The sequence below is a fragment of the Bombus bifarius genome, unplaced genomic scaffold (assembly GCF_011952205.1).
Source record: "Bombus bifarius isolate JDL3187 unplaced genomic scaffold, Bbif_JDL3187 scf7180000007966, whole genome shotgun sequence".
In the NCBI taxonomy this organism is placed as follows: Eukaryota; Metazoa; Arthropoda; class Insecta; order Hymenoptera; family Apidae; genus Bombus; species Bombus bifarius.
In genome coordinates, this window is record NW_022884352.1 from 2,228,830 (window position 1) to 2,256,283 (window position 27,454).

Here is a 27,454-nt window from a genome sequence, read left to right on the forward strand (position 1 = left end):
ATCTTTCTCGCGACAATCCTTAGATCGACCTAACCCCAATCTCCGCGCGTATTTCGTTCCGTAGAATTATTTTCCTCGCGACGTTTCGGTTCCAGGTATCCCGGCGATCGGACAAAGGTCCTGAGAAATCCTCCTAAAGTGGTTTCTCGGCTTCTTGATCCTCTCTTAACCAATGGCTTTTCGAAAGAATCGCGCGAACCAGACGCGAGATAAATCGCGTTCGTTCCCTAAAACCGAACTCTCTAAGACCGCCCAATGAGTTCTTCGGAACGGAGATTAGCACATACCGAGTAGTTTATCTTCAGATTCGTCGATGATGCATCTTCGCTTATTTATTTAAAGAACGACACGTATTATCGAATCGGCAATGGTCGATTGCATTGTATCGTAGATCGATGCCGTTTGTCATGTACGTATCAGGTAGTGGTAAGAAGCCTGCGTCCTACTATACTTAACTTTCGACATCATTGTCTGGGAATTGGAAAATTTATATATATCGTAGCTTGCTATTTTCAAATCGAGGATATCTACGAGTTATTCGCTGCTTTAACGCGCGTTACACGTTATCGTCAGCTTGCATTTTGAAAAATTGATGAACCAAGCAAGTACAGAGGATTTTAAACATACGAACCTGTAAAACACATACGTATACGTAGATTGTATTACACTTGGACATGACAGAAGGAAGAAGCACGGAGCGACGATGACGAATGTTAATTTTGATGACAATCTGTCGACTTAAAATGTAGAAATCTGCGTCATCCGAAGTCAAACGAAAAAACCTCGTCGGTAGAAGCTGGATACGAATCGGGACAAGGTTTGTCGCGCTATAAAAATGTATGTTGCCCCGGCTTATGATCGCTGGAACAGTCGATTAAAAAATTAGTAGTTAGAAAATTGGTGAAAAATCGATGATAGGACATCGATTATTGATTTTACAGTGGAACTACGATCGCGTTTATCGAGCGAGAAAGTGCACGAACGTAGCTGCTTCGCAATCGACGAAGGTTTTATTAAGAGCATCGTGTAAAAGTAAATATGGGCAAAGGCGAACGAAAGGAACGGAAGGTTGTACGCGACAGTCCCTTCGAAAGTTCTCTGTGGATCGAACAATACGCAAGAAAGGGTTAATTAACCAGGGAAGTCGAGGTCGCGTAGTGGACGAAGCGACTTGTTTACCGGTTTCCTTACGCCAGTTCTAATCGCTTTGCTTTCGAGAATCAAAGTCCAAAGTCCCCGCATAATAAGTACGACTAGTATGGGGGTTATTAATATACAGGACCGTAGAGAGAAAGGGCGAACAGCGTCAGAACAAACAAGCCAAACAGAATTAGCTCGGAGTATTTGAACAACCTGATGGGGAGAGAAGGGTTGGCGTGCGTGGCGAAGCGAGACGTCGCTTTGATGGCGTTGTTGGTGAACCTCGAAACTCCTATAAAGGGATCTCGAAGATACTGTCTCTCTCTCTCTCTCTCCCTCTCTCTCTCTCCGTGTTCCACTGATCTCGCCTGCAGGACCTTGCAAAGAGGCCGCGTGCCACCCTCGTTCTCGAGAATTCGAGAACACACCGAGACCTTAAACAAAACAGAAAGAAAAAGAGAAAAGAGGGGGGGAAAGCCTCGACTCGAATTAATCGAGAACGCTCGAGTTCCCAGTCACTCGATCAACAGACACGGATGGACTGTCGCGCACTCTTCTCGACCTCCTCGACCCTTCGAGTTTACCTCATTTCCATCTTTGACATCGAAGGGAACGCATCACCCCGTTATTAAGGGAGCCGACAACGCCAAGCTATCTTTGGAATCTTTTCCTCCGTCGAGTCGATCCAAAGCGTTTCTTTTCTTCCTCGAGTCCATCGATACTCGAAGACCGAGAAGAGGCGAAGAGGTACAACAACCTTGGCTAGATCTCCGATCTTTCTTCCTGGAAAAATTTATCGTCGGTTTAGCGACCGTTCCACTCGTTTCCTGGTGTCATGTAATCCTCGCGCGTAGGAGAAGAGCCGGGAACGTTTAGAAAGTCCAATAAACAATGATGGGACAATTTTGGGAAACACAAGTCGTACGTTTCCGTGTACTTTATACTCGGTGCCTCGTTAATGTAAATTATCGGAGGTGGTATACACACGACGGCGTGTACCAATCGAGGACATCCAATCTACGGAAACATCGAGAAAAATCCTCGATAGCAGTCACAAAGAGGTACGCGACGCGATTTATTTTCACGGAGATAAAGTTTCGATAGAACGGTTCGAGCGACTCGTGATAGGGAAAGGAGGAGGAGGAGGAGGAGGATGAGAACGCGATCGAGAGCTCGTTCGACGGAATATTTAAATCATTTCCCGGGCCGGGAACAACGAGAAGGATATTCAAATGCACGGCCGATCGAGGTACATTTTCGTTCGAGTTTTCGGTTTCGTTTAACTTTCGAAGGGGTTCACTGAAACGAACGTGAACTAGCGACCAACTAACGGTACTCTGTCGCGATAACTGGCCCGTTTGGTGGAGCGTGAAAAAAAAAGAAAGAAAAAAGGAAAAAAAGAAATATGTAAAATGAGAAACGTAGCTTCCGAAAGAGGATCCTCCGTATCGTTGGTTGATCATGCAGAGGAGAAGCCGGCAGCCAAGTTCATTTTCGAGTCGATGAAACGTGGTGATCGTGTCTGCATCGTTTCTGGCGAAAAGGTCTACTCCGCTCGCACGTGGCACTCGAGTTTCTATCTGACCGTTTCATCTCGCGTTTCCTTCATCTTCATCCTCCTCGTTCACCTCTGTTCAACTCGCGTTGGAACGACCGCTCCTCCACTCTGCTCGCGAACTCCGTTTTCCTCTTGCTCGCTCTTTCTCCTCGCTCTCCTCTCTCTCTCTCTCTCTGTCTTTCACCCTCGCCACCACCCTCTCTTTGCTTCTCGGGTCCGTGGCTCATCGTCGGTTCTCTCCGGGTTGGTCTTTTTAACCGCAGGCGTATCTGCATCTAAATGCGCTCCTCGGATGCGAAATTCTGAGGACGTCACGTGGTGATATGTGACTCGGGTAACCGCGTCTTCGGGGGCTCTCGCTCGTCAAGGATCGCCTTCCCGGAATGCGAAGCGATGCGACGCGCGAGAAAACACTTGGCGAGCCAACTTGCGCGCCCTTCTCGTCCACGTTGCCTTGTCCGCGTATATATTCGCGTTTTGCATACCGGTAGCGACACTCGTTCGGCAGGGTTTCTCGCAAATTTTCAAACGAATGAGTCATCGCCTCGCCTCCTTTCTCCGCTCTCGCTTCAACGAGCCTTCGTCGTTTTTACGCCCTAGAAATAAAACGCTCGTTAATCCGCTTCTTCCACAATGGAATTTTTTCTCCGGGCCAGTATTTCCTAACGAAGGATCTTCGACTTACGAGGGAGGTAAAGGGTTCGGGTCAATTTTTATCGACGTCGTCGTTGCTTGTTCCGTCGTTGAATTTTTCAAAAGTCCTTTTGCGACGAGCGAATTCGTCGATTTATCGACTATTTCTAACGCCGTAACGTCTCTCGATCCATCGAATTACCTTCGTTTCCAATTACGTTGAAATCCGAGGATCGACGAAAACGCATTCTTCTCCTGCGATGATCGTATACGACAAGTTCGATTATTCCGTTTCCTTGCGAGATCTCAAGACGTTGGCGATGTCGAATATTAGACGAATCTAATAACTCCGAATCTAATAAATATATCCGTGCTGTATTAATTATCGAGCGTCCCCTGTCAGGCATTTCGAAACGTTTGGAAGGGAAAAGAATTTTTGGAGGAATATGTCGTCAAGGCGGGAAAGCCGATATCGCTCGTAGATCGATTTTATGGAGATAGCCCGGGCGCCTAAGTAATTACCCGTAGCTCATAAAAAGACTACATAAATAGGAGGGTGGAGACAGGCGCGTGTGTCTTTCGGTCCGGACGTGTACCGGGTGGAGCACAATAATCGTACAGCTGTGAACATTTCGGGGCGCCGAACGGGAATAATAAATATCGGGTTACCTTCGGGGGCGTGTCTAGAATAACTAGCTGGCTATTAGCTAAATATTTATTAGCCAGATAAGTGGATGATTTATTCTCTCCCTTCCTTTTTGCTTACGTAAAGACCGACCGAGTGTCACCCCTGTACGACCTGTCAACCGCTAAAAAACCAACTACGTAATTCGTCGTTGGTGGCGCGTCAGGATCCCAACTCTCTCTTCAGGATCGATCGGTTCTCGGTGACTGTCGTTATCGAGACGAGTCGACGATCCGCGGAGCTTCGGAATTATCATCGCTCGCGACCATGTCCGGCAAACGAGCCTCGTTTTTTCCTAGATGATTTATCGACTCTCCGAGACTGAAATTCGAGAACCACTTGTCTCAGATATGGGGCGTCCCGTAATCAACCCCGTTTATCGTTATCCCGTTTATCTGTAGAAAGGCGGCGGTACGGTATGGCTCGATTTTGCCAATCGAAACCGATCGGGTTCCTGGTATCGTAATCGAGTTTCCGTTTCTTCCAAGTAGCGTGAGTCAACCGTTCCTTTCTCGAACGAACATGCAGTTTTACCGCTCTCGCGTTACTCTCGCGCAGCTCTCGGTGTCTCTCGGCGTATCCAGTTATTCTCTCTCTCTCTGTTTTCTTCGTCCTACGACCTGCAATATTACGCAAAATCGAATATAATCGTACTCAACGAAGGACCCTCGTGGTCGAGAGTCGTTGGAGACGGAAAACGAAACATCGTGCACGGGTGAAATTAAGCGAACGAGTTATCGGTCCTCGGCGGAATTAATCGAGCCGGGATCGAGGCTGGTGTCCAGGAAATTGTAAAACTCGGGCCGTCGAGTTCTCGAATTGCCGAACGTACACGTGTTTTCGGCTCGTAAAATGTCGCCAAGCTCGCGGACCATCGTGGCCAAGGCGTGTATACGTACGGCCATCGAATCGAAAAGTATCGATTACAGATTTCTCATCGAGGCACCGCTGAACGAAACAAAATCGCTCGCTTCGATCGATAAACGCGCAATCCTTTTCTCCGTACCCTTCTTCTTAACCTCTTCGTATTACACGACCAAACGTGGCGATTCGTGCTCTTAAATACAAATCTCGTTCTAAATTCCAGATGAAAGGAAACTCGAGACGGAAATTTACATATTGTTGCGCGTGATATAACTCGTTCTCGTCTGATCGATCCAAACGACATTTTCTATCGTATTTGATCGCGCTCGAATCCTTTTTCCCAGTGTTAAGAGACCCGGTCTCGATACCAAATACATTTCTCGGTGTGTGTATTCTCGTGTCTTCCGGAGAAAACATATGTTTCGTTTACAGACCTAAGATAGCGTTATCTCAGCAACGGATAGTTGGAAGAAAAGACGAGAGTCGCTTTGAAATGTTTGCTCAGAACGTAAATATGTATAAGCAAACCGTGGAAAATGCGTGGTGTATCTAAAAGCTAAGCGGGTGAGCATGTTTGGACGATTGACTGAAACGTTGATCGACGATTGACGATTGAATTTTGATGGATCTCGAATCGATATTTGTCAAACTACCGAAAAGTTGTCGCCTCGATGCCAACCTAACGCCGACCTAAGCCCCCTCTTTTTTTTTTTTTAAATACGAACGCGCCACTTCGAAAGGTCGGATTAACGCGATAATTCCTCGAAACGCGATTAGCCAGAAACGCGAGAAACTGCCGCTGAAGCGGTAAAAGAATCGCGGAAAGACGAGTCGTCGGTGGACGTAGCGACGACTACTCTCCTGTTGGCGGTGGTTAGGTTATACGCAATTACGAGACTGTCCTGGGACGCGAAACCCGTCCGAAATCGTGGAGAAGCACGGTCGTTACCGAAGCTGCTGGATCGATGCTCGGTAACCGGGCCTGACCCAGGAGTCGCGCTTACGCATCTGTTTGCTGATTTGTGGCCCGGCGTCGTTTCGCCGAGGGATTTTTATCACGGCGAAGCTATCCGGTGATTGCGTCGTTAAGGCCTTCCGCGGCAGCAGGTAGAGAGAAGAGAGGAGGCCTCTCGCTTCTCTCGTTCCTTTTCTCTTCTTTTTTCTCTCGCCTGTTCGCGCACCGATCCTGCGTACGCGCAACTTCTCTCCCTCGTGCAACGATCCACCGTGCGCAACATCGTCTCGTCTTTTCCTCGCGGCATGCATCGGACGTCCGTCGAACCATCTTCCCTCCCCCCTTTGGCTATTTTTTAACGCGTTTATTACGCATCCATCGATTTACACGCGGCCCACAGTCGCCGATGTTGTACGTTCGTGATGCGATAGCATTAATCGCGGATGCATCGGTGATTGGTTTTTTAAAGGCGCATCCTCGGACGACGGCGCATGCAACGCCACGCTAGGGAAAAGAATACGGATTTAATGGATAAGAAAGCATCAACGTAGAAGGGAATCGCCTGACGACAGGCAAGGACGAGAACGTTCCCTCCGTGTTGCTCGTGCTTCTCCACCGGGTCTCCGGCTTCCTCGCAGTCGATGAGCCGAGACGTTTTATCGAGACACTCGATAGATGTACGATCCTCGGATCGTCTTCGGTCAAGACTGGATCGTTGTCGCGTGATCTGCATCGTCGGTCCTTTATTTCATCCTGTCCCTCGTGACTATCCGACCGTGTACCGCTCTCGTCACAGGACGGAAAGAGAGGTGTGGAAGTAGCGCGTAAGAAGAACGTGGAAGGCGAAGGAAAAAGGAAGAACAGGTCCGCGGAGAGGCCATGTTTTTCATGCGTTTCGCTCTTTGACAGGAAGTCGCGCTCTCGCGTCCCGCCACGATTCCATCGAACCACGATTATTCGCTATTTTCTATCAGAAATTTTCGCACCGCCTGTCGTTGGTTAAAAGCCGCTTTTCGCGCTCGTTAATCGTACCGTTTAATTGCCGTTCTAGTATCCACGTTCGTTCGTTCGTTCGTTCGTTCGTTCGTTCGTTCGTTTGTTCCAACCCCCGGTGTTCTCTTCGATACTTTATCGTTTTTGCAGGGAACGTCGTAAATTCGTGGAATTCGCAGTGTCGTAAATCTAGCCGCCCTCGAAGCGCTACCGTGAACGTTCCCGTGATAATTACCAGAGCTTCGAAACGAAAAATAAGCCCGGTTCAACGACACGCGAATCCAGCCGTTCGTGAGGCCAGTCGTACGCGGTCGAAACGATTTGTCCGATCGCCTAACGGATCTCGCAGCAGGCAGAACGAGGATAGGGTTTCTCTCGCGATCGCAAGAGGCAATTTTTTCCATCGCACCGGTACGCGATCTGGTTCTTCCTTCGGGCTTCCACCCACCGGTCGAATCTTCCGAAATTCCGTTTTCGCTTTCGTCGATAGCCCCTCGACGTACGGAGACGCTCGACCAACCTCGGATGGAACGAAATTAATGCTAATCCCCTGGAATTAATCCCCCGAGCCAAACGAGAGAATAGAGGTGGGTTACTCGGAGACACGCCATCGGTCACACGAGCGTCAGACCGTTTCCACGGGATTAATCATCCCGCATCCCTCTCTCTCTTTCCTCTCTCTTTCTGCTTCTTTTTCGGTCGATAGCGTTTCGAGATTTCACGACATCGCGATGGGTCGTCGTTTTATTCCTTCGTACTCTCTGCTCCTCTTTCGACGCGGGGTGACGTAAGGCAGAATTTTTGCGCGTCGACTGCGGTGCTGATTTAAAAGCGGTAAACCTCGGTCGAGCAAAATATTTGTTCGCGCCCTTTTAATGGTTAAACCGACTGTCGTGAAACGAAAACCAGCGAGAGACTCGTCGCTGTTGGCGAAGATGTTTGGGAAGAGTTTGTCGGGTTATCTTTTATCGAAAGTGGCAAGGAATCGGGGCGTCGTCATCGCGGCCTCTGTCGTATCTGCTTCGATCTCGACGTCTGAATCAGTGGTGTCGATCCCTTTCGTATCGCGTGACCGTGCAGGTTAAAAAAACTTATGCTTTCTCTATCTTTCTTAAACGACCGGCCTCTCTACGAGAGCGTGTCCCTTTTGTTCTTCTGGCGTTGCTGCCGCCTGCACCGGCGTTGTCCTCACCTACGGCATGCTGTTCGGGTTTAACGATACACCAGAGAGGACGAAACAGACGAACGATCGTTTATTAGAACTGATAGCGTTTTAACTGGCTGAGATATTTCAGGCGGTCGAGTCAGGAAGACGGAGGAGAAGACGAAGAAGAAGAAAACAAAAGGAGGGACGAGAAGAGGGAGCAAAGAGCACGATCTATAGCTTATCCAAACCAATCTACGCGAGCGTTCGTTTATTACGCTGTTGGACAGTGTGCGCCAGCGTTTGGCCAAGATCATCCTCGTTACTAAGCGTGTGGGCCGAATTCCACTCGATTAAGATTTAATTTTTAAATCACGACCACTCGTCGCAACGAATTTACATCGCGACACGTGCTCTTCTCTTCTCTTCTCTTCTCATTTCTTCATTTCTCTTCTCTCTTCTCTTCTCTTTCCCTTCTCTTCGTTCTCGTTGGACCGCGAACCCCCATGATGTTTACATCGTGAATTTCCCTTTGACGAGGGGCCAAAGGATTTCGTGATGGATGCCGCCGATTGTCCCTCGATATTGTCACGATGATCGCAGGCCACGAGTCGTCGACCTCTGTTCGAGCGCGACACAGTTTGACACAGTTTTAAGTATCGTGTGATCTCTGCCGCGAGACTTTTCTCGTCGTTCGATGGGAGCAATTAGATGCAAAAGAGGATCCGTCGAATTTTAGTCGGCCTTTCGAAGCGTCGCGCGAAATTCGACGAGCGTTTATTAGCGAGCGTTGTAACGAATTTACGGTAGATAATAGCGAGTTGCGACGCGGCCTCGTCTAATTAGCCTAAAGTTTATTACAATGTGAACGGTTGTTATTTTCGTAACAACCGTTTCGTTTTTTGTGCAAACGTACGATCGTCGTAAAGTACAACGCGCGCGCGTTAATTAAGAGGGAAAAGGCACGGTTCGTTGCTTATTGCAGTTTTCTGCATCAATCGTCTGGCCGAGGTTGGCTATGAAAGCGCAAAGGGCTTCTAAAAGACTTCTACCGGCAGAATTCAGTGAAATATACTGCGAGCGTATATCGTATACAACGAGACAAGGGATTACGATCCACACACCGTGCTAGGATCTCTTCCTCCCTCGCGCCGGTCTTCGGCCACGGAGAGATCGGCCTCGGTTCTTGCGAATGCGACCAACGAACCGCGTTCTTTATGGGTTTTCCCGTCGTCTTTTATTCATCGGCTCGCGTACATGCACAAGGTACACGCCGATGAAAAATTTGTTACCGATTTACCCGACATCTAACCCCTCGATTACGCTTCGTCGGTGTTTTCGTCTCGAGGAAGCTCTTTTATTCCGCGAATGATCGGCAACCGAAGGAAACCATCCAATCTCGATTTACGCTACAGGCGTGTGTTTCACCGTCTCACCTGCTGTCTACGATATTTCGTACTTTGCCATTCTCAACTCGACGATCTGTAAGACGTAAAGAAAGGCGTGTTGCCGTTATAAAGAAAGTGACCCACGACTCGCGAAAATTTGCCCACTTTAAACAGTCGAATCGAGCGTGTTACACGAACGTAACATCGGGTCCTTGACATTCCTTTAACGTCTCTTTCATATTTTCAAATAACTCGTTGAAAGCGTCTTTGCGGATTAGACGTGTACGTTCTTCCGCGTTTTCCATGATCGCGGATAAATCCTGACCTAGCTCGAGCTATCCGGAAGACGACGACGACGACGACGACGACGACGACGACGATGCTGGAGAAACGAATGTCTCTACGGTGGCTGAATAACAACGGTTCTCTGGAAGCCCGCTCGGAGGGACAGACGCGTGCAGGCAAAGCATTATGCGCGCGTGTCAATCTCCAGCGGCGTGCTTGCCCCTTTCGCGAGGATTAATGAAAGCTGCATCAAACCCGAACCGTCCGCGTGCAGGACGACTCTTGCGCAAACATCGGGCCTCGGTACATTCTCGAGGGCATGCAGCCTCGTATTCCGTCGTTCGTCGTACTTCAATTCTCCTTTCACGGGTCTCTCGCCGTCCAAATAAATTTTTTTCCTCGCCACGACGCTCTTTCTCCTCTCTTCTCTAGCTCGCTTTGAAATTCAGCCGTGCGTCGCGTGATATTTTCGATATACGATATATCAAGAAAGGCCGCGATGCATTTCCTGTCAACGCGTTTCTCTCGGAACAAAATTCCTTTCGACGGTGGAAATATCAAACTCTCCGGTAAAACATCACTGGCGAACCTTTTTACCAGAGCGCGCGACCTCAAAAGTAATTTCCAGGAATTAAAATCATAAAAATGACAAGCAACGTGAATACTAAAATCCGCGCCTTTCCTCTTTTCCCGCGGCACAAAGAGAAAGAGGGCAGCCTGACGAGTACGAAGCATACAAACGCACGCGCGCCCGCCCCGGATGGGTCCACCTCGAGTCACTAGCAGCATAAATTCAACCTTCTGAACTTTCTCGTTCCTTCCATTTTCGTACCATTCTCTCTCTCTCTCTCTCTCTCTCCCTCCCCCGCCCCCTTCCACGCATCTCGAATTCACGACGAATTAATAAGATCGCAGACGGAATAATTCCGACGCGGCGCTTTGATCAGATTGTGCACCACTCTCGCTCGCAGCTTAACTCTTCGACGCTTCGGCTTAAAGTGGTTCGATGCTTTACGATTGCGGTCGTTAACTCGATTCTCGCGCGCTCTCTTCCTGTTATTTTTCTTCATCTTCCACGAACCGAACAATGCCCAAAGCTGCATTAAGGTACTTACGTACGTGAGTTCTTTCGCCGAGAGGATAGGTCGAATGCGTTTCGAAAGTTAAACAGTCGGGGATCCCGCGGCCTCTCTGATGTCTCGGCTAAGCCACTCGACCTTCGTGGTAACCACGAATTTTATGTACATCACGGAATAGATCGGATGGAGATTTAATTTCAACCGAAAATATAATATTGTATATACGACTGTTCCTTGACTCGGTTTAAATCGTCCCGATATTCCTGGCACGAAGACGGAGTTATTCAAATAGTGGAGTTGCTGCCCCTTGGCGAGATTTATGCCGCGAAATGGTTAACTCTGGCGTCTGCCACTCGTTTGTAACGTAAAAATCCGATTTACGAGGTTTGATTGCACACCGCGCTCGCATTTAATCCGGTCTTCGAGCTACTTCTCCGGACCTCCGCGTTCGTTGCACTCTGGTGCGAAGGGGTTAAACTCGTCGAAACGATCGGAACTGGATCGAAGACGACCGAGAACGCGTAGGAAAAGGCGCGCAAACACGAGACGAAGGGGAGGACGAACGAAGGGAAGTTAGGAAACGGAAGAACGGGGAACGGCAGTGGCTTTGAACGGAGCTGTCTGTCTACCATCGGGTATCCAGGATGGCAAAGCCTCTCCTAATGTATCTGTACGTTTGCCATTACGATTCGGTGCGCGTGGGTTAAACTAACGAGACCGGGCGACTGCGAGTGAGAGGGTGAGAAGAGATCGGGCAGGCAAGGGACACCGGCGGTGGCGGACGACGAAAGCAGGCTGTGCGCCGATGTTGGATTAAAGAAAGATGGAAAGCGCGAGCGCGATCGGAACAGAGAAGAAGGTTAGAGAGCGGAATACGTGACGAAGAGAAGGCGCGGCGGAGAAACACCGGGAAAGGGAGAAAGAGGGATATAGAGAGAAGGGGTGGTGAGTTTCCATCTCGATTCGGCCCGGTTTCCATAGCGACTGGAACGTGACCACGTTGCCCATGGGGAAGATGCAGCGAAAGAAAGACGAATATAGACAAGGGGATCGAAAGGAAGGAGAGAAGAAGAGAAAGCGTCACGGGTGCGCAATCTCTCTCTCTCTCTCTCTCTCTCTCTCTCTTCCTGGTTGCCTCGATGTAGCAAAGAAAAGGAGAAGGAAGGGTAGAGAGCGGGATAAATGGATACAGCGGGTAGAGAAGAGAGCGGTTAAATCAACCGTGAGGTCACGTGGGAGCACGGTAGACCCTTCGAAAAAGTTGGAGCGCAACGAGAAAAAGTAGCGACTCCGTTGCTCGCTGCAGAGTCGCCTGCAATTGAATTGGCCCGGGCCACGAACTTGGTGGATGGAAACGCGGCCGTTTCAGCTCTAGCTACGCTCGTAACAGGGAGTAATAAAATTTTCGTCGGTCGGGAAAATGCGCAGCCCCTAGCACACCGACTAGAACCTCGCAGACACGACGAAGGAAGAAACCACCTGCCCGAGTTTGGATAGTCATCTCGACCGTTCGATGATCGATAAAAGTAGTCTTGGGAAATTTCGAAGCGGCACGCTACGAACGCAAAGGAAACGATCCATGGGCTACGCCGAGGACACTCGAGTTTTGGCGTATCCCGTGAGGAACAGAGAGAGAGCGAGAGAGAGAGAGAGAGGAGGATTGCCAATTTGTCGAAGGGGTCTCGGCCGGTTGCACTCTCGGTACCGGTTGGATTGGCACCGCGGTTCGACCCCCTCAAAAGAACCTTGCGCCACAACGAGATCCCTCGCAGCTATCGCGAGAGTATTGCCCGCACAAACACATCTTAACCGTCGGCGCGTACTTTTAGCTGGAATCGATGATTCATCTCGTGGCATTGTTGCTCCGAAATGAGCACCGTGCTCCACCAGTTTTCCCTCGGAACGAGACACGCATACCAAAGTTTACGTGCCTCCTACGACAAGGAGGAACGCGAACTGACAGCAGGGGCGAAAGTCAATTTGGAAAACCTCGGCGTGTTCTGACTCGACGAAAGCTGAAGAAGGAACACGGAGGGTAGTGGGATACGTGTCGGACGGACGGCAGGAACGCAATCAACGGCACCCACGGAACTGTCATTTCGGAGAGAGAAGACACCACCCCTTCGATTTACCGCCATCGCGTAATTTCGTCGGCTCTTGTGCCTATTTCGTTTTACGTGCAAAGATTTTTGTCATTTTTCGTCTCCGAGGAAGCCCTTTGATTTTTATCGGAAGCTAATTCCTGGTCTTTGCGCCGGTAGCGAAAATAACAAAATTTTCCCCCACGCTTTAAGCTTTAACGCTTGAGATATTTCTGTACAATTTCATTTTGGAGATACGAATCGACGTGAAAATCTGACATTCTCACAAAGATATAAAATATCGTGGAAATAGCTACTTGCTTGCCAACGTAAAGGTCGATTCGCACGTTTCTACTACGACCAGGAAGCAGAAGTTTCGATACGCGTGATAAAATGACCGCGCCGTTGATAAAGTAGCCGTAATTCGATCTTAGGAAGGGAATCTGCTCGTTATCGCTGGTCCGCGTCGTCGCGCGATCAACCCATGCAGTTGCATATAATATCGCGCGATTTTATTGCGCCGAGAACTACGAGCTACAGTGTCGATTACGCTACCGTGTGCTATAAAAACGTCTTCAACCGCAACGAGGAAAATTTAATGAAAGACGTTAGCCGAACGGAGCGTCGAGGTGATTGATACAACTTGAACGGTATTCCGTTTTGAATGTTTCCTACGTTATTCGATAGCACGCGCGTTTCGTACGTTGTCGCGTATTTCGATTCCCTGAAAACCCGTAAATATCCGCGGTTCGTATCGTTGCCTGTTACTTTCAATTCGCCAGTGGCGCGTCTCATCGTGCCATTGCTCCCCCGCTAGAAAGGATGCGTTGCTTCGAATCTAACGTAAAAAAGAAAAAGTTCCGTGGCTGGTAAAAGAGAGCGAAAGTACCGTTTGCAGTCGGACGTGTCCTTTCGTTCGTTCTTTTTCACGCTCTCCGTGGGACGGGTCCTCCTAATCCGCGGAGGGGTCATTTCCCAAAGAAAAATGTGGCGCTCGTTAAAATTATCTACGACACCGGAGAGGAAAGCAGTCTGAGTTAGAGAAATCGGCTGGAAAATAAAAAGTTGCGGCTGATAAGGCTCGCTACAGTACCGAATGGGGGAGAAAAAGAGGAAAAGAGAGAGGCGAGAGAGCGAAGAGGAGCTGCGAACCGACAGTCGAATTAACTTCTCTAGGTATTTCGACCTTTGCTCGTTTTGTCATTGTCCCCGCGGATAAGGATCTACCGAGCTCGCGCACACCCTGCGTACATATATTTTTAGTCCTTTATGAGCGAGGGAGGAGGATGGCACGCACACGGAGAGCGTGTGCCCTCCGAGTGGTTCTATAAAATATGAGGGACATTAATATTCCGAGCCTGCCGAGAAGAGGTGGTGGATGGAAAGTGGGTAGAGCGGAAACCGGCAACGAGAATCCACCGAGGCAAAGTAGAAACTACTGTCCACTCGGTATTTCGAGAAACCCTGGCCTGCTTTCGCCGCCCTGTAATCGCTCTCTTCTTCGCACCTACGTACGGTACACGTTTTTCTCTCGTACGCACGAGCCCCCGCTCTCGGCCGATTTTCTCGCGCGAACCCTGGAAATCGCGAGATGAGACTCCGCTTGTAGTCGATCTCGACTACGGACGACGAGCATTGCGAAGGGGCGAGAGTATAATACAGGTACATTCTGGTACACAGATATATACGGCAACGCTCCGACGGTTGTTTTGCCTAAATTCGCGCCTAAAATTATCCAACCTCGCCATTCATGCTACCCTACGAGACGGTGTCTCCGGCTCGTTGTGACGTAAATCTAGCGACTACACTGACGACGATTGTAAAAATTCACACTTTTATCAACACGACTGAAATGTGCAACGTAGAACGCCTTTGTTCCGTCCACTAAATATCTTATCGAGTAATTGGACTTATATCGTGGAGTTTACTATGCTTTTTCGCTTGTTCCGACGCTGCTACGCTCGCTGTTACGAGTTCGCACACGAGTCTGCCAGGTTGCCTTTTTAACGAGAGTCCTCGATCAAACGCGGACGTCGCAATGGGATGCGAGTATCGTTTGGGACTAGTAGCTTTCGACTTTTCGAATCGCTCGCCTCCGATGCAAAAGTCTCGCCTCGGGATAAAGACGCTTAAAAGTTACCGCGAGTTCGCGGTTCGCAAGGACGTGATTCTCGTGGAAAAAATACGGCCACGGAAGGAAGAGCACCAGGGTGAACGTATAGCTCGGTTACATTGTATCTCGCGGTGGTCCTTGATCGCGATTGGACCAGACTCGAGCGAGATTGGATCTGCGAGTATCGATCATGCATCGGCCTGGGCTCCTCCATTCGAGTACTAATGGAAAGACTGGTATTCATGTGAACGGCCTTCGGGGCTTCTGCAGGCCGTTGCCTGCGCACGTCCGTCCTCTCCTTCTCTTCTTACCATTTCTTACTTCTTTCCTCCTCCTATTTCCCCTTCTCTATTCTTTCGTCCCTTTTCCTCTTCAACCTCCCCTTCACCACCGCCTCCTCCTCTTTCTTTTCTACTCGGTTCTCGCTGCTTTTCGTTCTCTTTGTCCGTCGTTCGCTCGCTTCCTCCTTCTCCTTCGCGCGCCCCCAGATCCCCGTATATCTGTCATCTAGGCCGCATCGTTAGAGGAGAAACTCTGTTTATTGACACGAGTCGTCGAGTGGCTCGTCGCGTTTCCTCTTCCCCTGCGCGCGTTCGTGAACGTGCCGCGACAAACTGTGTGCACGGCTTAATGCGCTACCAGTTGAAATCTCGCCGGCGCCACGCGCGTCTTTCCACGAGAATTTCGTCCCGCGAGATCCAGCTGATAATGGACTCGAGCCAGACCGACGGGTAAAGACGAGACCAAAGAGGGTGGTACCCCCAGTTACCATCGATCATAGGCTGTGGACGCGTGTTCCCACAGAGTTTTCAAGCAAGATGCACCTTGTCGAAATCAAGCAACGTATTCGCAGAAGTCTGGCGGTATCGTTCGAGTCTTTGGAGAACCGAGTAAATTTTGATAACGCGGAAGAGCTCCAGGAAATTCCACGTAACAACGATGCCAAGATTCGCAGGAGCAAAGATCCGCCAATCTTTAAACGCGTATGGTGTTAGGCGAATCCGAGAACCTCTGTTCTTCCTACGGCTTCGGGGTTCTACTTTATGTTATGGATTCTTCGAGCACCGTTATACTCTTCTGGCGGTAGTTTCCCGAGGGAGCTGCAATTTCCGTCCTTTCGTGGATACGAAAGTTTCACGGAACTCTTCGAGGAGATTAATTCGGAAATTTATCATTGCTGCGAAGAAAAGGCGCTGCTGACCACCGTTGCCAAGTTATTCCACCGGAAAAAAAAATAAAAGTTGCCCGCAACGATGGATTAAAATTCTCACTCGCGCAAGTGACTAACGGGAATTTCCAATTCCGCGAGCTGTGTTTTTCTTTGCGTTCGTATCGCGCCTCTGTTCACGGCCCCTTGACCACGGAGATATCATCCCAGAGATTCTGCAGGGTGGATTCGATGTCGCGCGTCTTCGTCCGAGTACTCTCCGAAATCCCGAATTCGACTCGCTCCAGATCGAGATATATCTTCTCCCTGCGTCCGCAACAAATCCTCGTTACGTACCGCATTCTCGTTGCGTTTCGCCTACCTTTGTATTTTCCACGGATGCATAAAAATTCGCGCTACGATTAACGCGATAACAAGTTTTTCTTTCTACCAATTACCGGTAATAGAAACGCATTTTTTCACGCTTTTATAAAGAAAACAGTCGATATTTTTGTCAAAGTACAGCGTTGCTTATACGCAATATCGGACGCAAAACAGCTACTCGTTATACTCGAGTTACTGCAAATCGGGGTACGAAGGACATGTAGATACTTTATGGACAGTATGTTTTTGGACACACGGTGGAACATTCGTAGAACAAAAAAACCAACTGGCTCTCCTCCGTTTTCCCAGTCGTGTTATCTCTACGAAGCTTATCTTGGCGACGATCAAACAGGGTGCCGAGGCGGCATTATTTTTTTGGCCGGGTGTCCTCTTCCGTTTCCTCGGAGCGCGAACGCGACACGGGGTGCTCGAGCCCTCGTGAAATTCCTAATTAAGATTCGGGAGACGAAACCCGGTTGAGAGAAGCGAGAAGACCCTCTTCTGCCGCGCCGTGTCCCGGCTTCTCTTCTCTCCTCTCCTCTCTGTTCGCCTCTCTCGTTGCCTTTCTTCCTAGGTGAGAGAGCATAGCCGCGGGCCATTGTGACTGGAGCGTACCCCTCGGTCGTTACCCACATTGTTCCATTGTTGGATTATCATAAACACAGTTTCATTATTGCGATAAAGATGGCACGTAGCCTGAGAGCGTAGCGTCGAACGAGCCAGGAGAAACGCCACCCCCGGGGAAAAGCGAACTCGGAAACTCAATTTCTCTGGCCAGGAAAAGGGATGGCCGCGTCGCGCACCCGCTCATCTCCGTTCATCTCCGTCTCGACGTTGCACACTGTTTCAGAACGGGAAAAAGATGGTAATTTCGATCATTTTCTATTACCGTAAACGGCGTGCGGTTTTTTTTCGTTACACCTGAATTGCTTTTTCTTTCAAGTTTCTAAATCGTTAAAGAATTTTAAGCATTTTTTTTACGGCATACGTCTGGCGCTAGACGTGGTCGCAAGACGCGGTATCGTTCGCGGGCTAAACGACCGTGAAAATATTTGACCGGGCAGAGAGAGTCGGCCGAGGAAACGCTCGATTAGCCGGGGAATCGTATTTTTAATTTAATAATCTGGTCGACTCGGCTGCGGCAGATACGCGGATGCGACGAGCGGCTTCCTCCAGCCCCCCTTATATTCGGTCAGAAGAGGCGGAAGGGAGTACGCGCGTCGATATTTCCCCGAATCGAAAGGCAATTCCGATAAAATAACTGCGGGCGTGAAAGGTCGCGAAAGGAAGAGGGGGAAACGAGCTCTCGAACACAATGGTCGTAGGAAAGCCGTTCGCCGGCAGGTGAAGATCGTTTTGCCGCGTACCATCTGGACGACCATTGTACGGCTCGTGTATCGACGTGTTCCGAGGACTCGATTATTATCCAAATATCGTGTCGATCGGCGGAACCGCGGTCGGCGACGATGCTAAAACCAGTTCAAATAGCTAACGAGACTTCGATCGGGGCTCTCGCCGGCATGCAACCTACCGTGCAACTCGAGCAAAAAATTGCTCGCCGCTTACGCGTAGTGGGCTGCGAAAACTGCACGTTGACGTCTCGTCCACTTTATTGGGATCCTTTGTGGACCCGTAAATTTTAATCGACGCGTAGTTCACCTCTCGCGTCCGCCTCTACGTTAGTCCACGTTACGCTTGTACGCGGGGATCGATCTGTACGGGCTACCGAAATTCCTCGACTATTTCTAAACAGTCAGCGAAAGTCCGTTATAGCTGACTTTGGTGGAAAGCGAAGCGTAGACGAACCGAAGAACGATGTCCCGTTAAATTTTGCGTGGTCGCGGAACGCGCAGGTCTCGTTCGGATATCGGTGCCGCGCGACTGCACTGGAGGGCGTCAGATGCGCCTCATTCGTGTGCACGTTCCCTGTCACGACGAGTAATTGAGTATATAATGGATTCCTGCGACTGCGATACGTCAAACTGACAGGTCCAGGGGCGTGTGTCGAGGGCTCCGGCCGACCAGGTCCTTCGATATTAAAGCCAAACCCCTCGGCCTCACCCTCCGCCGAGCTAATTCGTGACGATTTTACGAAGCCGCTATTTTTCTTCCTTTTCTCTCGTTGCAGTTCGAAGGACGGAGAGAACAAACGAACGCAACGAGACGCGAATCTTTCGTCCTTCTCTGTGTTCCCTTTCCTCCCTCTTACGAATTAGCATAAGATCAGTTCCACTCGCGCGCATCCCCCAACCGCATCAGGCAGCGGCGAGGGTTGAGATCGAACAGGAAGAGAAAAATTACATCGAGTATGCAGAACGATCGAAGCCGGCGGATCCGCAATTTTACCCCACGTTCGATCGCCGGCTCGTTGCAGCGAGCCCATAACCCGACGTGCCGGCTCGTCTGCTTCACGATCATTGCCCGGCTACGCCCCTTACGCGCCGACACTCGTCAGCCGACTCGAAATAGCACCGGGATATCGCTCGGTGTATCTTTGGACCAGACTCCATTCACACTCTCCAACTCCACGCAACTCGCGCGTTGGATGTTCGCGACTCTCTCGTTCTTGTTGTCGGTCTTTTTATTGCCGCGGCCTGCGTGGCTGGCTGTTTGTCGGCTGGCCGAGGTTTCCCGACGTCGTGGTAAATCGCGTTCCCCAGCGTCGCGCACGTTTTCGGCGACCAACGTTGTTACGCAAAGAACGATGACTCGCGGATGGCTGCAGAATTCACTGCAAAGCCGTAGATTATCGTAGAAGCTAGTCAGGAGGTCAAGGTTCCGACGTACACCGGACCGCGAATTTTTATACAAATTCGTACTTTTGTATGGAAGTTCGTATTTGATATGAAACGGTAAACGACCGAATGAAATACGATAAAACTTTTTTGCTTTGGTTGAATTCGTCAATCTGTACACGAGTTGCCATTGTCCGAATCAAAATGAATAGGTTAGCGAGAAAAATTTACGATCCTCCGACGTGGTCGGATAAATAAAGTTTCACTGTACGTTATATCGGTGTCCAAGTACGCACGAATAGTAGCGTACACCTTGGCAAGAAGCGAGATAAGAAGCGAGAGACGAGTTCAGAGTCGGCCAAGCTGTTTCGAAGAAGCTTGGAAATGCACGGGCCACCCCGTACGGTCGAGTTTTCAGACCCCCACGTGACCGAGCAGCCCTCCTCGTTACAGCGTGACGTGCCGTCTCGTCAGGGGCGACGGTCATTGGCGCGTTCAGCCCTTCCGACACGCGACACCGACGACACGCCGAGTTAACTCGAAATATTACGACGCCAGTTAGGCTCATTACGGATGGATGGCTATCGATGGACGCGATGGTCGTCGTCGTCGTCGTCGTCGTCGTCGTCGTCGTCGTCGTCGTCGTCGTCGTCGTCGCTGATACCCTACCGCGAGACAACCGCTGAATTCCCTCGGCGACGAGTTTCAAATAGAAATTCTTTCCCGTTTGTCGAGTGGCGCGAAAATACGAGGCGAGGCGAGAATCGTTTTTCGTGGAACGCGATAAACCTGGATCTAGGGTCGTCCTTGGCCGATGTAGATGCCTCGTTCGAAGGTCCGGTCGTAACCGTCGACAGTTTCGTCGCGGAAGTTGACGCGATTGTCGGCGATTTTTCCACGCGACGAATCGAAATACCGACATCGGCGCGGTGTAATCGAATTTTCGCAGAAACCTCGCCGTCAGGAGTCGATTTCCCGATCATAAATCTGACGGCTGAAAATTGCTTCGCAACGCTCCGATGCCGAGAGAGAGAACGATTTGTCCTATTCAGTGATCCCCCGACGAATAATCCAGGAATAAATTCTCATCCGATCGTTTCTTTACCCTCTTTTCGCCTCGATATTTTCTCCCTTTTCCGCGTAACGCAGCCATCGAAAGAGAAATCTCAGTTAACGCCCGAGACCCATGGAAATGCTGCTTAAATGGTGTTTCCACGCACTTTCCCCATCCTGAGGCGCCGCTGTATCAGACCGAGGGTGCCGAATAAACGGCTACATAAAGTTCAGGATTGCCGTGCAACCACCCTAGCACCATACGGAGGGTGGTCAGCTCTTTCGGCCACACATATGTGCACTTGCTCGGGCACGACCCTCTTTCATCTACTTCGTATCGAATACCTCTACCGCTTCTTCAAAAGGAGGAACGAGAAACTTTTCGCCCAGCCGCTTTCCCGTTAAGCGAATCCTCTCGCGAACCAAACCGATCAAACCTACTTTTTGTTCGTTTCCTGATCTCGTTACGTACCGAGGTTCGACGAATAATAACCTCGTCTTGCTACTGTGTTAATGAAAATTCAAAATGTTTCGTATAAAGTACACGATATATCGGGGAAAAGTTTGCTCGAGCGTGCAAATACTCGAAGCACGTTCTATCGAGAGAGTCTTTGTCTCAGCAGCCTGAACGTGATTCGCGATGGTCGATTTCGCAAGAAACGATTCCGCAAAAAACGATTTCGCATTGACGATAGACGCGCAAGCTGTTGGATCGTATTTCCGCCGGCGCAACTTGCCCTCCAGTTAATTTAACTTTCGCGATTCCGTGGACCGTGTTACTCGTGGCCCGCGGTAACGCGCGTTCCTATGGAACAGCCGGTAGAATGTGATGCACGTAGCACGAGCAAGAGAGTAGTACGTGCGCCCGGTTGCAGGCAGCCCCAAGGGCGAGGGACGATGGTCGGGAACGAGAGCTCGATATATATTAAGATCCACAAACCCTCCGCTAGACTGAAAGTTCGTCCATCCCCCACGCAACCCCCTAAGTCTTCTCTCTAACTCCTTTTGCCCCGCTCGACCGGAGCTACACCATCGGAATTGCGATTATGGTGGCAATATTACGGTTCACCGAGGGAGAGAGGAACCGTTTCGTTCCTAGAGCTACGTAGCCACGGAATAAGGAAGGAACGAACGGACAGACGGAGAAGGCTTCCTCTGCCCCTTTTCGTCTGTCCGCAAGATTCCCTCTTCCGACAACTCGTACTACGAGCCGCTCGCTCGCAGAGCTTATTGGCTTTATTTCGAAACCGGCAGTTCATATCTATTTACTGGCGCAGGGTGATCCACGAGGAAATAGAAAACGGCGAGTGACTCGACGAGACCGGTCTGTGCCTGCTGTGGCCGGGGATGCTCGTGTTCCCCGACAAATCGATAGCTTAATGCCTCGTTCGTGTAACGTGCGTTACACTTTATTGGCGACGACTCAGTTCCATCGTTTTCCGTGAACAAGAACGCGGAATTCCTCCGACGAACGAATAACAACGCGGAACGAAACTTTTTCCCCTATTTTATTCGTCGAGTAAGATTCTTTCTCGGGTCAACGTCCTTTCTGGCGTTCTCCTAATTTAATTCTCTTCTATCGATCTCGTTGTATTTTATTTATTGTTACAGCAGCGATGCTCGAGCCTCGGCGTTACGTCACGCGAACTATGTAAATCAAAGGTTATCGACTCTCCGACTCTATTCGTGCGAAAAATTCCTCGTTTCGTACAGAGTAGCTGATTTTCCCGTCGATAGGTATATCGTCTGTTGATCGGAGGAATTAGCGATTGGAAACCGACGAGATCGATCGGACGTAGAGCGCGTTGACGGTCGTCGAGAACGACCGCGTCGACGTAATTTCCGAGCGAATTAACGATCATCGATCGACGCGGCGAGGTGGAGCGTGGCGATAGTATTTTTCCGCTGGACGTAGACCGAGCGTTCGGGGTAGAGCAAATATCCTGGCCATTCATACACACGCAGCAATTAAAACCGACGAGTGAAATATATTTGGCTGCCGTGTTCCCACCGAATTCGCATTTGCCTCTCGATCAACTCGCATCGCGATCATTCTCCAACGAATCTTTCTTTATCTCGACCGATTTCGGAAACAACGTCTTGGATACAAAGTGGATTCGTGTCGCGACGGTCGATCGATTTCGGCTAATTGAGAGGCGCTGCTCGCGATCCGACAAATTCGCCGTTTCATCCGATAAAGAGTGGCACGCTAACGTATCCGAGCCGCGAAACGCGTTAAGTGGCGTAATTAATTTCGCATGGAATCTCGCCATCGTACCGCACGGAAAGACGGATTAAAGAAGTAGCTTGGACGTTGATATACCATTCGGCTTCTATCTCGATTTCTCCTTTGCCGGTCGTTCTCTTTTTCTCTGATTCCCGTGGCGATGAATAATTTCGGGGAAGAATCGCGCCGTCGGGAAATCCGGCTCGCCGAAAAATCGTAGCGGCGCGGCGCGGCGCGTTAAAAAGAGGACGTCTCGGCGGGACTCAATTAAATTCCGCGGGCGTTAACGACGCGCGTGCACTCTGTCTTTTTTCGGTTCGCGGCAGCCTCTGGAAGCGGCTGCGACGAAAGAACGGAATGAAAGCGGTTGCTGAGAGACGAAGAGGGATGAAGAAGGAGAAATAGAGGGAGAACGAAATGGGCGGGTGTAGAATTTACCGTGCTAACGCAATTTCCCAGGCGATAAAGCCGCCGCGTAGGCGTCGAAATAACATCTCTACGACTTTTCTTCGTTCCTCTAATAGTCTTCGCGCCGTGCGATATTACCTGACGCCTTCTGCCTCTTATGATTCCTTCGCCGAGAATATAACATTGGGTCGAGCGAATGCCGGTCAAAGTCGTTTCGTTTCTTAGGTAATTGCGATCGGCGCGTGATCCTTTAAACGCGTTCGTTAACGACCACGCAACGAGCCGCCATGACTTTTCTGATCGCCGCACGCTCACCAGAGATGAAAGAATCGGTCCTTCGTCTCGTCCATCTACCGAAACGAAATCGTTTTTTTTCCCCCTTGGTCCCTGCTCGTCATCTTTCCCCGTAATAATCTCTTTGTGCTACTGAGTAACCGTACGGCTGAATTTATTGCGGCCTCCCTGCCGGAAACACGTCCGCAAGAAAATCTTCTGGGTAAGAAGCCTGATCTTCTCGATCTACCGTTTTTTGTCCGTTCTTACCTACGTAGCCTTTCCTCCGCGCGAGAGACCGAGTATCGAAAGAGAAGGAGAGAATAGTCGAGGATGAAGAGAATCGTCTGTCGACGAGGAGAAGGACGACTACGAATACGGCGACGACGACAACGACAACGACGACGACGACGACGACGACGACGACGACGACGACGACGACGACGACCGCGACGATGGCGACGACGGCGGGTCCTTCTTGCCTGGCCGGAACTTTTTGCGGTCTCTCTCGGGACGAGCCCAAGCCGAGGGGGGCAATAAAACTAATGGTAACGCGCGCCGGTAATTCCTTGCGGTCTGTTTGTCGCAAGTCGACGACCTGGCCTCTCCGCCTCGTCATTTGCCGAGGGAGGATACCGCGTTCAACATCGACGGACAAGTGGTTCCTCGGATCGGACATGGACCAGCGTGAACCTCCTCTCCCTTTCTCTCTTTTTCGCTCATCGCTGTCTACCGATCGAGCCGATAGAGATCGGACAGAGCGTCTCTATCCGACGACTCTCCCTTCTACCACGAGAATAAATCTGTCCAAGCTGGACGCGCTGGGGCTGCTGGCTCTTTGTCGTCTGACTCGAATTCTTTGCAACTTCCGTAATCCGTCTTCGTTGTTTCTGTAAATTCTCATCGAGGCGGTTGAAACGAGCGGAGGGAAAGAAACTGGAGACGCGTAGAGAACGGAGGGACCCGCGCGCGGAGATAGCTCCGACCAGGGGGGTCCCCGGCAAAGCTGATTTCGTTAGATGCTGACTCGGTGAAATCTCGCGTAATCCGAACGCAAACACCCGAGTCTCTTGGACGAGGATCCCGAAAGGGGATCCATGCGGTGTCTCGCGTTATTTAAACAGCGTTTATCTTATCGAGGTTCGTCCGGACGCACGCGTGGGTCAAACACCTGGCGAATAAAATGTCCCGGTGTGTGTTTTTCTCGTTAATGGTTAATCGGATCGTGCGGAATTAAGATCGTCCCGTGCTCTCGTTTGATTGCAGTGGGTGGAAGAGTCGTTCACGAACTTCGACAAGGGCATCAATTGGCGGAGTTACGTCGTCTGCGACGTAGCGTACAACAACGTGAACAATTGGCTATGGACGCCGTTCATCGAGAGGGGACCGGCGAACCGCATGTACATAGAAATACAATTCACGACTCGTGACTGCTCGTTGTTCCCCGGAAACGCGCTCAGTTGCAAAGAAACTTTCAGTCTACTTTACTACGAGTTCGACGTGGCTACCAAGGAACCGCCACCGTGGGAAACGGATAGTTACAAGTTGATCGGTAAGCTTGCCAAACGTGTTTTCGCGATTCAGAAAGTTTTCCGTATAGTACGAGCCGTGTAAAACTGTCGGAATTTAGCCGTTGTTCGAGTCGCGAGACGAAACCGACCGTTTGATCCACAGGACGCATCGCCGCTGGCGAGGGAAGGTTCAACACTAACACCGGGGTGGTGATAAACACGGAGGTCAAGTCCATTCCAGTGACGAAGAAGGGCGTGTACTTCGCGTTCCGCGACCAGGGAGCCTGCATCTCCATCTTGGCCATTAAAGTTTACTACATCAGCTGTCCGGAGATCTCTGTGAACTTCGCACACTTCCCGGCAACGCCAACGGGTCGCGAAGTCGCGTTGATCGAACAAACGATCGGCACTTGCGTGGACAACGCCGTGGTCATCGAACAGCCAACCTTCCTCTGCAAAGGAGATGGCAAATGGTACCTGCCTAACGGTGGATGCCACTGCAAGCCTGGCTATCAGGCTGACGTCGAGAAGCAAGCGTGCACCGAGTGCGCGATCGGTAAATTCAAACACGAAGCTGGGTCGCACAGTTGCGAAGCTTGTCCGGCTCACAGCAAATCCTCCGATTACGGATTCACCGAGTGTCGATGCAACGCCGGTTATTTCAGGGCCGAGAAAGATCCGAAGAAAATGCCTTGTACACGTGAGTTTCTTAACTTTGTATCGTTGATCCTGCCCGATCGGGGATATTTTATCGATTTACACGTTTATAGAACCACCGTCGGCGCCACAAAATTTGACGGTGAACTTCGTTGACCAGTCTACTGTGATTCTGTCGTGGAATGCGCCGCACATGCTGGGCGGCAGAACAGATACGACTTACAGGGTGGTCTGCGATGCCTGTAGTATGGGCGTCAAATACATTCCCAACACCGTGAGTATTTCCTCTCCGCTCGTGGTCGTTTCGTTTTCCTGCGAACGATGAAACGCGCGTTAATTCGACTGGTTTCGGTCAAACAGGAAGTTTTCAACGATACGAAGATCACGATAACGGGTCTAAACGCGGTGACCACGTATCGATTCCAAGTATTTGCCGAGAACGGTGTATCGGCGTTGGCTGGAAAATCCGAGTACGTGGACATCACCGTCACCACAGAAGCTAGCGTACCTAGTTTGGTGAGCAACGTCAGGATTACCAGCGTGAAGAGTTCGGAACTGAGCATTAGTTGGGACGCTCCGGTAACCGAGGTCGGTGGAGACAGCGATCTGGTCGAAAGATACGAAGGTAAAGTTGCTTGTTTCCTCCTGATCCCTAAAGTGCGAATATATAACTTTAACGACACGTTCGTCAACCTAACCCCAACCTAACGTGTAACTATAAATACGTATAAATTAATCAATCGTTAATCTCGCGTGATCTCGTTTCAGTGAGGTGTTATCCGCGATACGACGATGCTACCAACGCTACGGTTATACAAACTTCCGAGTTATCCGCCACGTTCAAGGGCCTAAAACCATCGACGGACTACGCGATACAAGTACGAGCGAAGACTACGCGAGGCTGGGGCGAATATACGCCCATAGTTTATAAAAAGACGCCTCATGCTATGGGACTAGGTGATTATTAGGATTAGTTGTATCACGCGTTGCCTTCCAACGAACCACCCATTCTCTCAGTCAATATTTTACAGCGGTTTTAAACTTACGACGACACAGCGTGCGTAATTAAAGCATAGTTTCTTAACGGGACATGTTTATTCGTCTTTCACAGACTACGTCGGAGAAGACGACAATATGCAAGTAAGGATCATAGCAGGAGCTATCGTTGCTGTGGTAGTCCTTCTGGTGATCATCATTATCATGACCGTTCTGATTTTGAGAAGGTAAACGAATTGTTTCTAACATTAAGTAGTAAATTAAAGACGATACAGATTAAAATCATCGTCCAAGCATTTACTGTGCATTGCGGCGTTTCATTTGACTCTGATCTGATGTGGTATAATTTCGATACAGCAGGGCCTCGGACGAATGCAACAAGAAACAGCCCAGCGACTGCGATACCCTGGAGTATAGAAACGGCGAAGGTACGTTTGTCCGATGCCGACAGGCTTCGATTCTCTTTTCTTTATAAATTCATTATCGCTATAACCCCTGTCACTTTTATAGTTGTTTCACTACGCCCTCGTGTCTTGTGACTAATATTTTTGGATCACCACCCCCCGTTAGATCCAGCAAGTATCGACCCCAGCCCCATCAATGTATACAATACCCCAATGATTTATGTCTTGTCGCTAAACATCCAATACTTTAGAAGTACTTCTTCACTATCTCTCTCTGACGAAAGAAAGATTATTGAAAAGTGGTTCGTTTAAAGAAAAGAAAAGAAAACAGAAAAAAGCGCGAAAAAAAAAAGTTATCCGAGTCCGAGAACGGCTTCAGGCCAGCGAGTTAAAAAGAATGAGAGACGATCGCTTACGAGCAAAATTCATACCGATCTGGCCCACAACCTAAGTACCATTATTCTAACAAAATTCTTTCGATTCTTTCTTTTCATGTGCGATTCCCCTAATCTATCGAACCTGCCTCCATGAAAAATCCATGAAAAAATCCAATGAAACAATGTACACAATCGCCTGCTACTACAGGACTAGTTGTGACCTACAGTAAGTCTTCTCCAACACCTCAAGTTTTTTTTCTAGGAACTCGGTTTTGCGTAGTTATCTTTGCACCCCCTTGTACATGCGTCTCTTTGATGCGTTCTAAATTTTTTACGCACGGGCACGCACGATCTTCTTGCTCGC

The 27,454-nt window shown here is 49.7% G+C and overlaps 1 protein-coding gene across 18 annotated transcripts in view; it reads left to right on the forward strand.

Moving 5' to 3' along the window:
• LOC117216717 (ephrin type-A receptor 5) overlaps positions 1–27,454 on the forward strand; it is a 91,567-nt gene that overhangs the window by 52,538 nt on the left and 11,575 nt on the right. For 9 of the 18 annotated variants that reach the window (XM_033463689.1, XM_033463665.1, XM_033463710.1 and 6 more), the window contains 8 exons: positions 24,412–24,697; positions 24,820–25,356; positions 25,427–25,587; positions 25,674–25,938; positions 26,082–26,270; positions 26,425–26,536; positions 26,667–26,737; positions 27,299–27,316. In XM_033463689.1, the coding sequence (XP_033319580.1) occupies positions 24,412–24,697; positions 24,820–25,356; positions 25,427–25,587; positions 25,674–25,938; positions 26,082–26,270; positions 26,425–26,536; positions 26,667–26,737; positions 27,299–27,316 (1,639 nt within the window). The remainder of the gene's footprint in view (positions 1–24,411; positions 24,698–24,819; positions 25,357–25,426; positions 25,588–25,673; positions 25,939–26,081; positions 26,271–26,424; positions 26,537–26,666; positions 26,738–27,298; positions 27,317–27,454) is intronic. The other 9 variants (XM_033463764.1, XM_033463728.1, XM_033463778.1 and 6 more) reach the window with 3 other exon arrangements.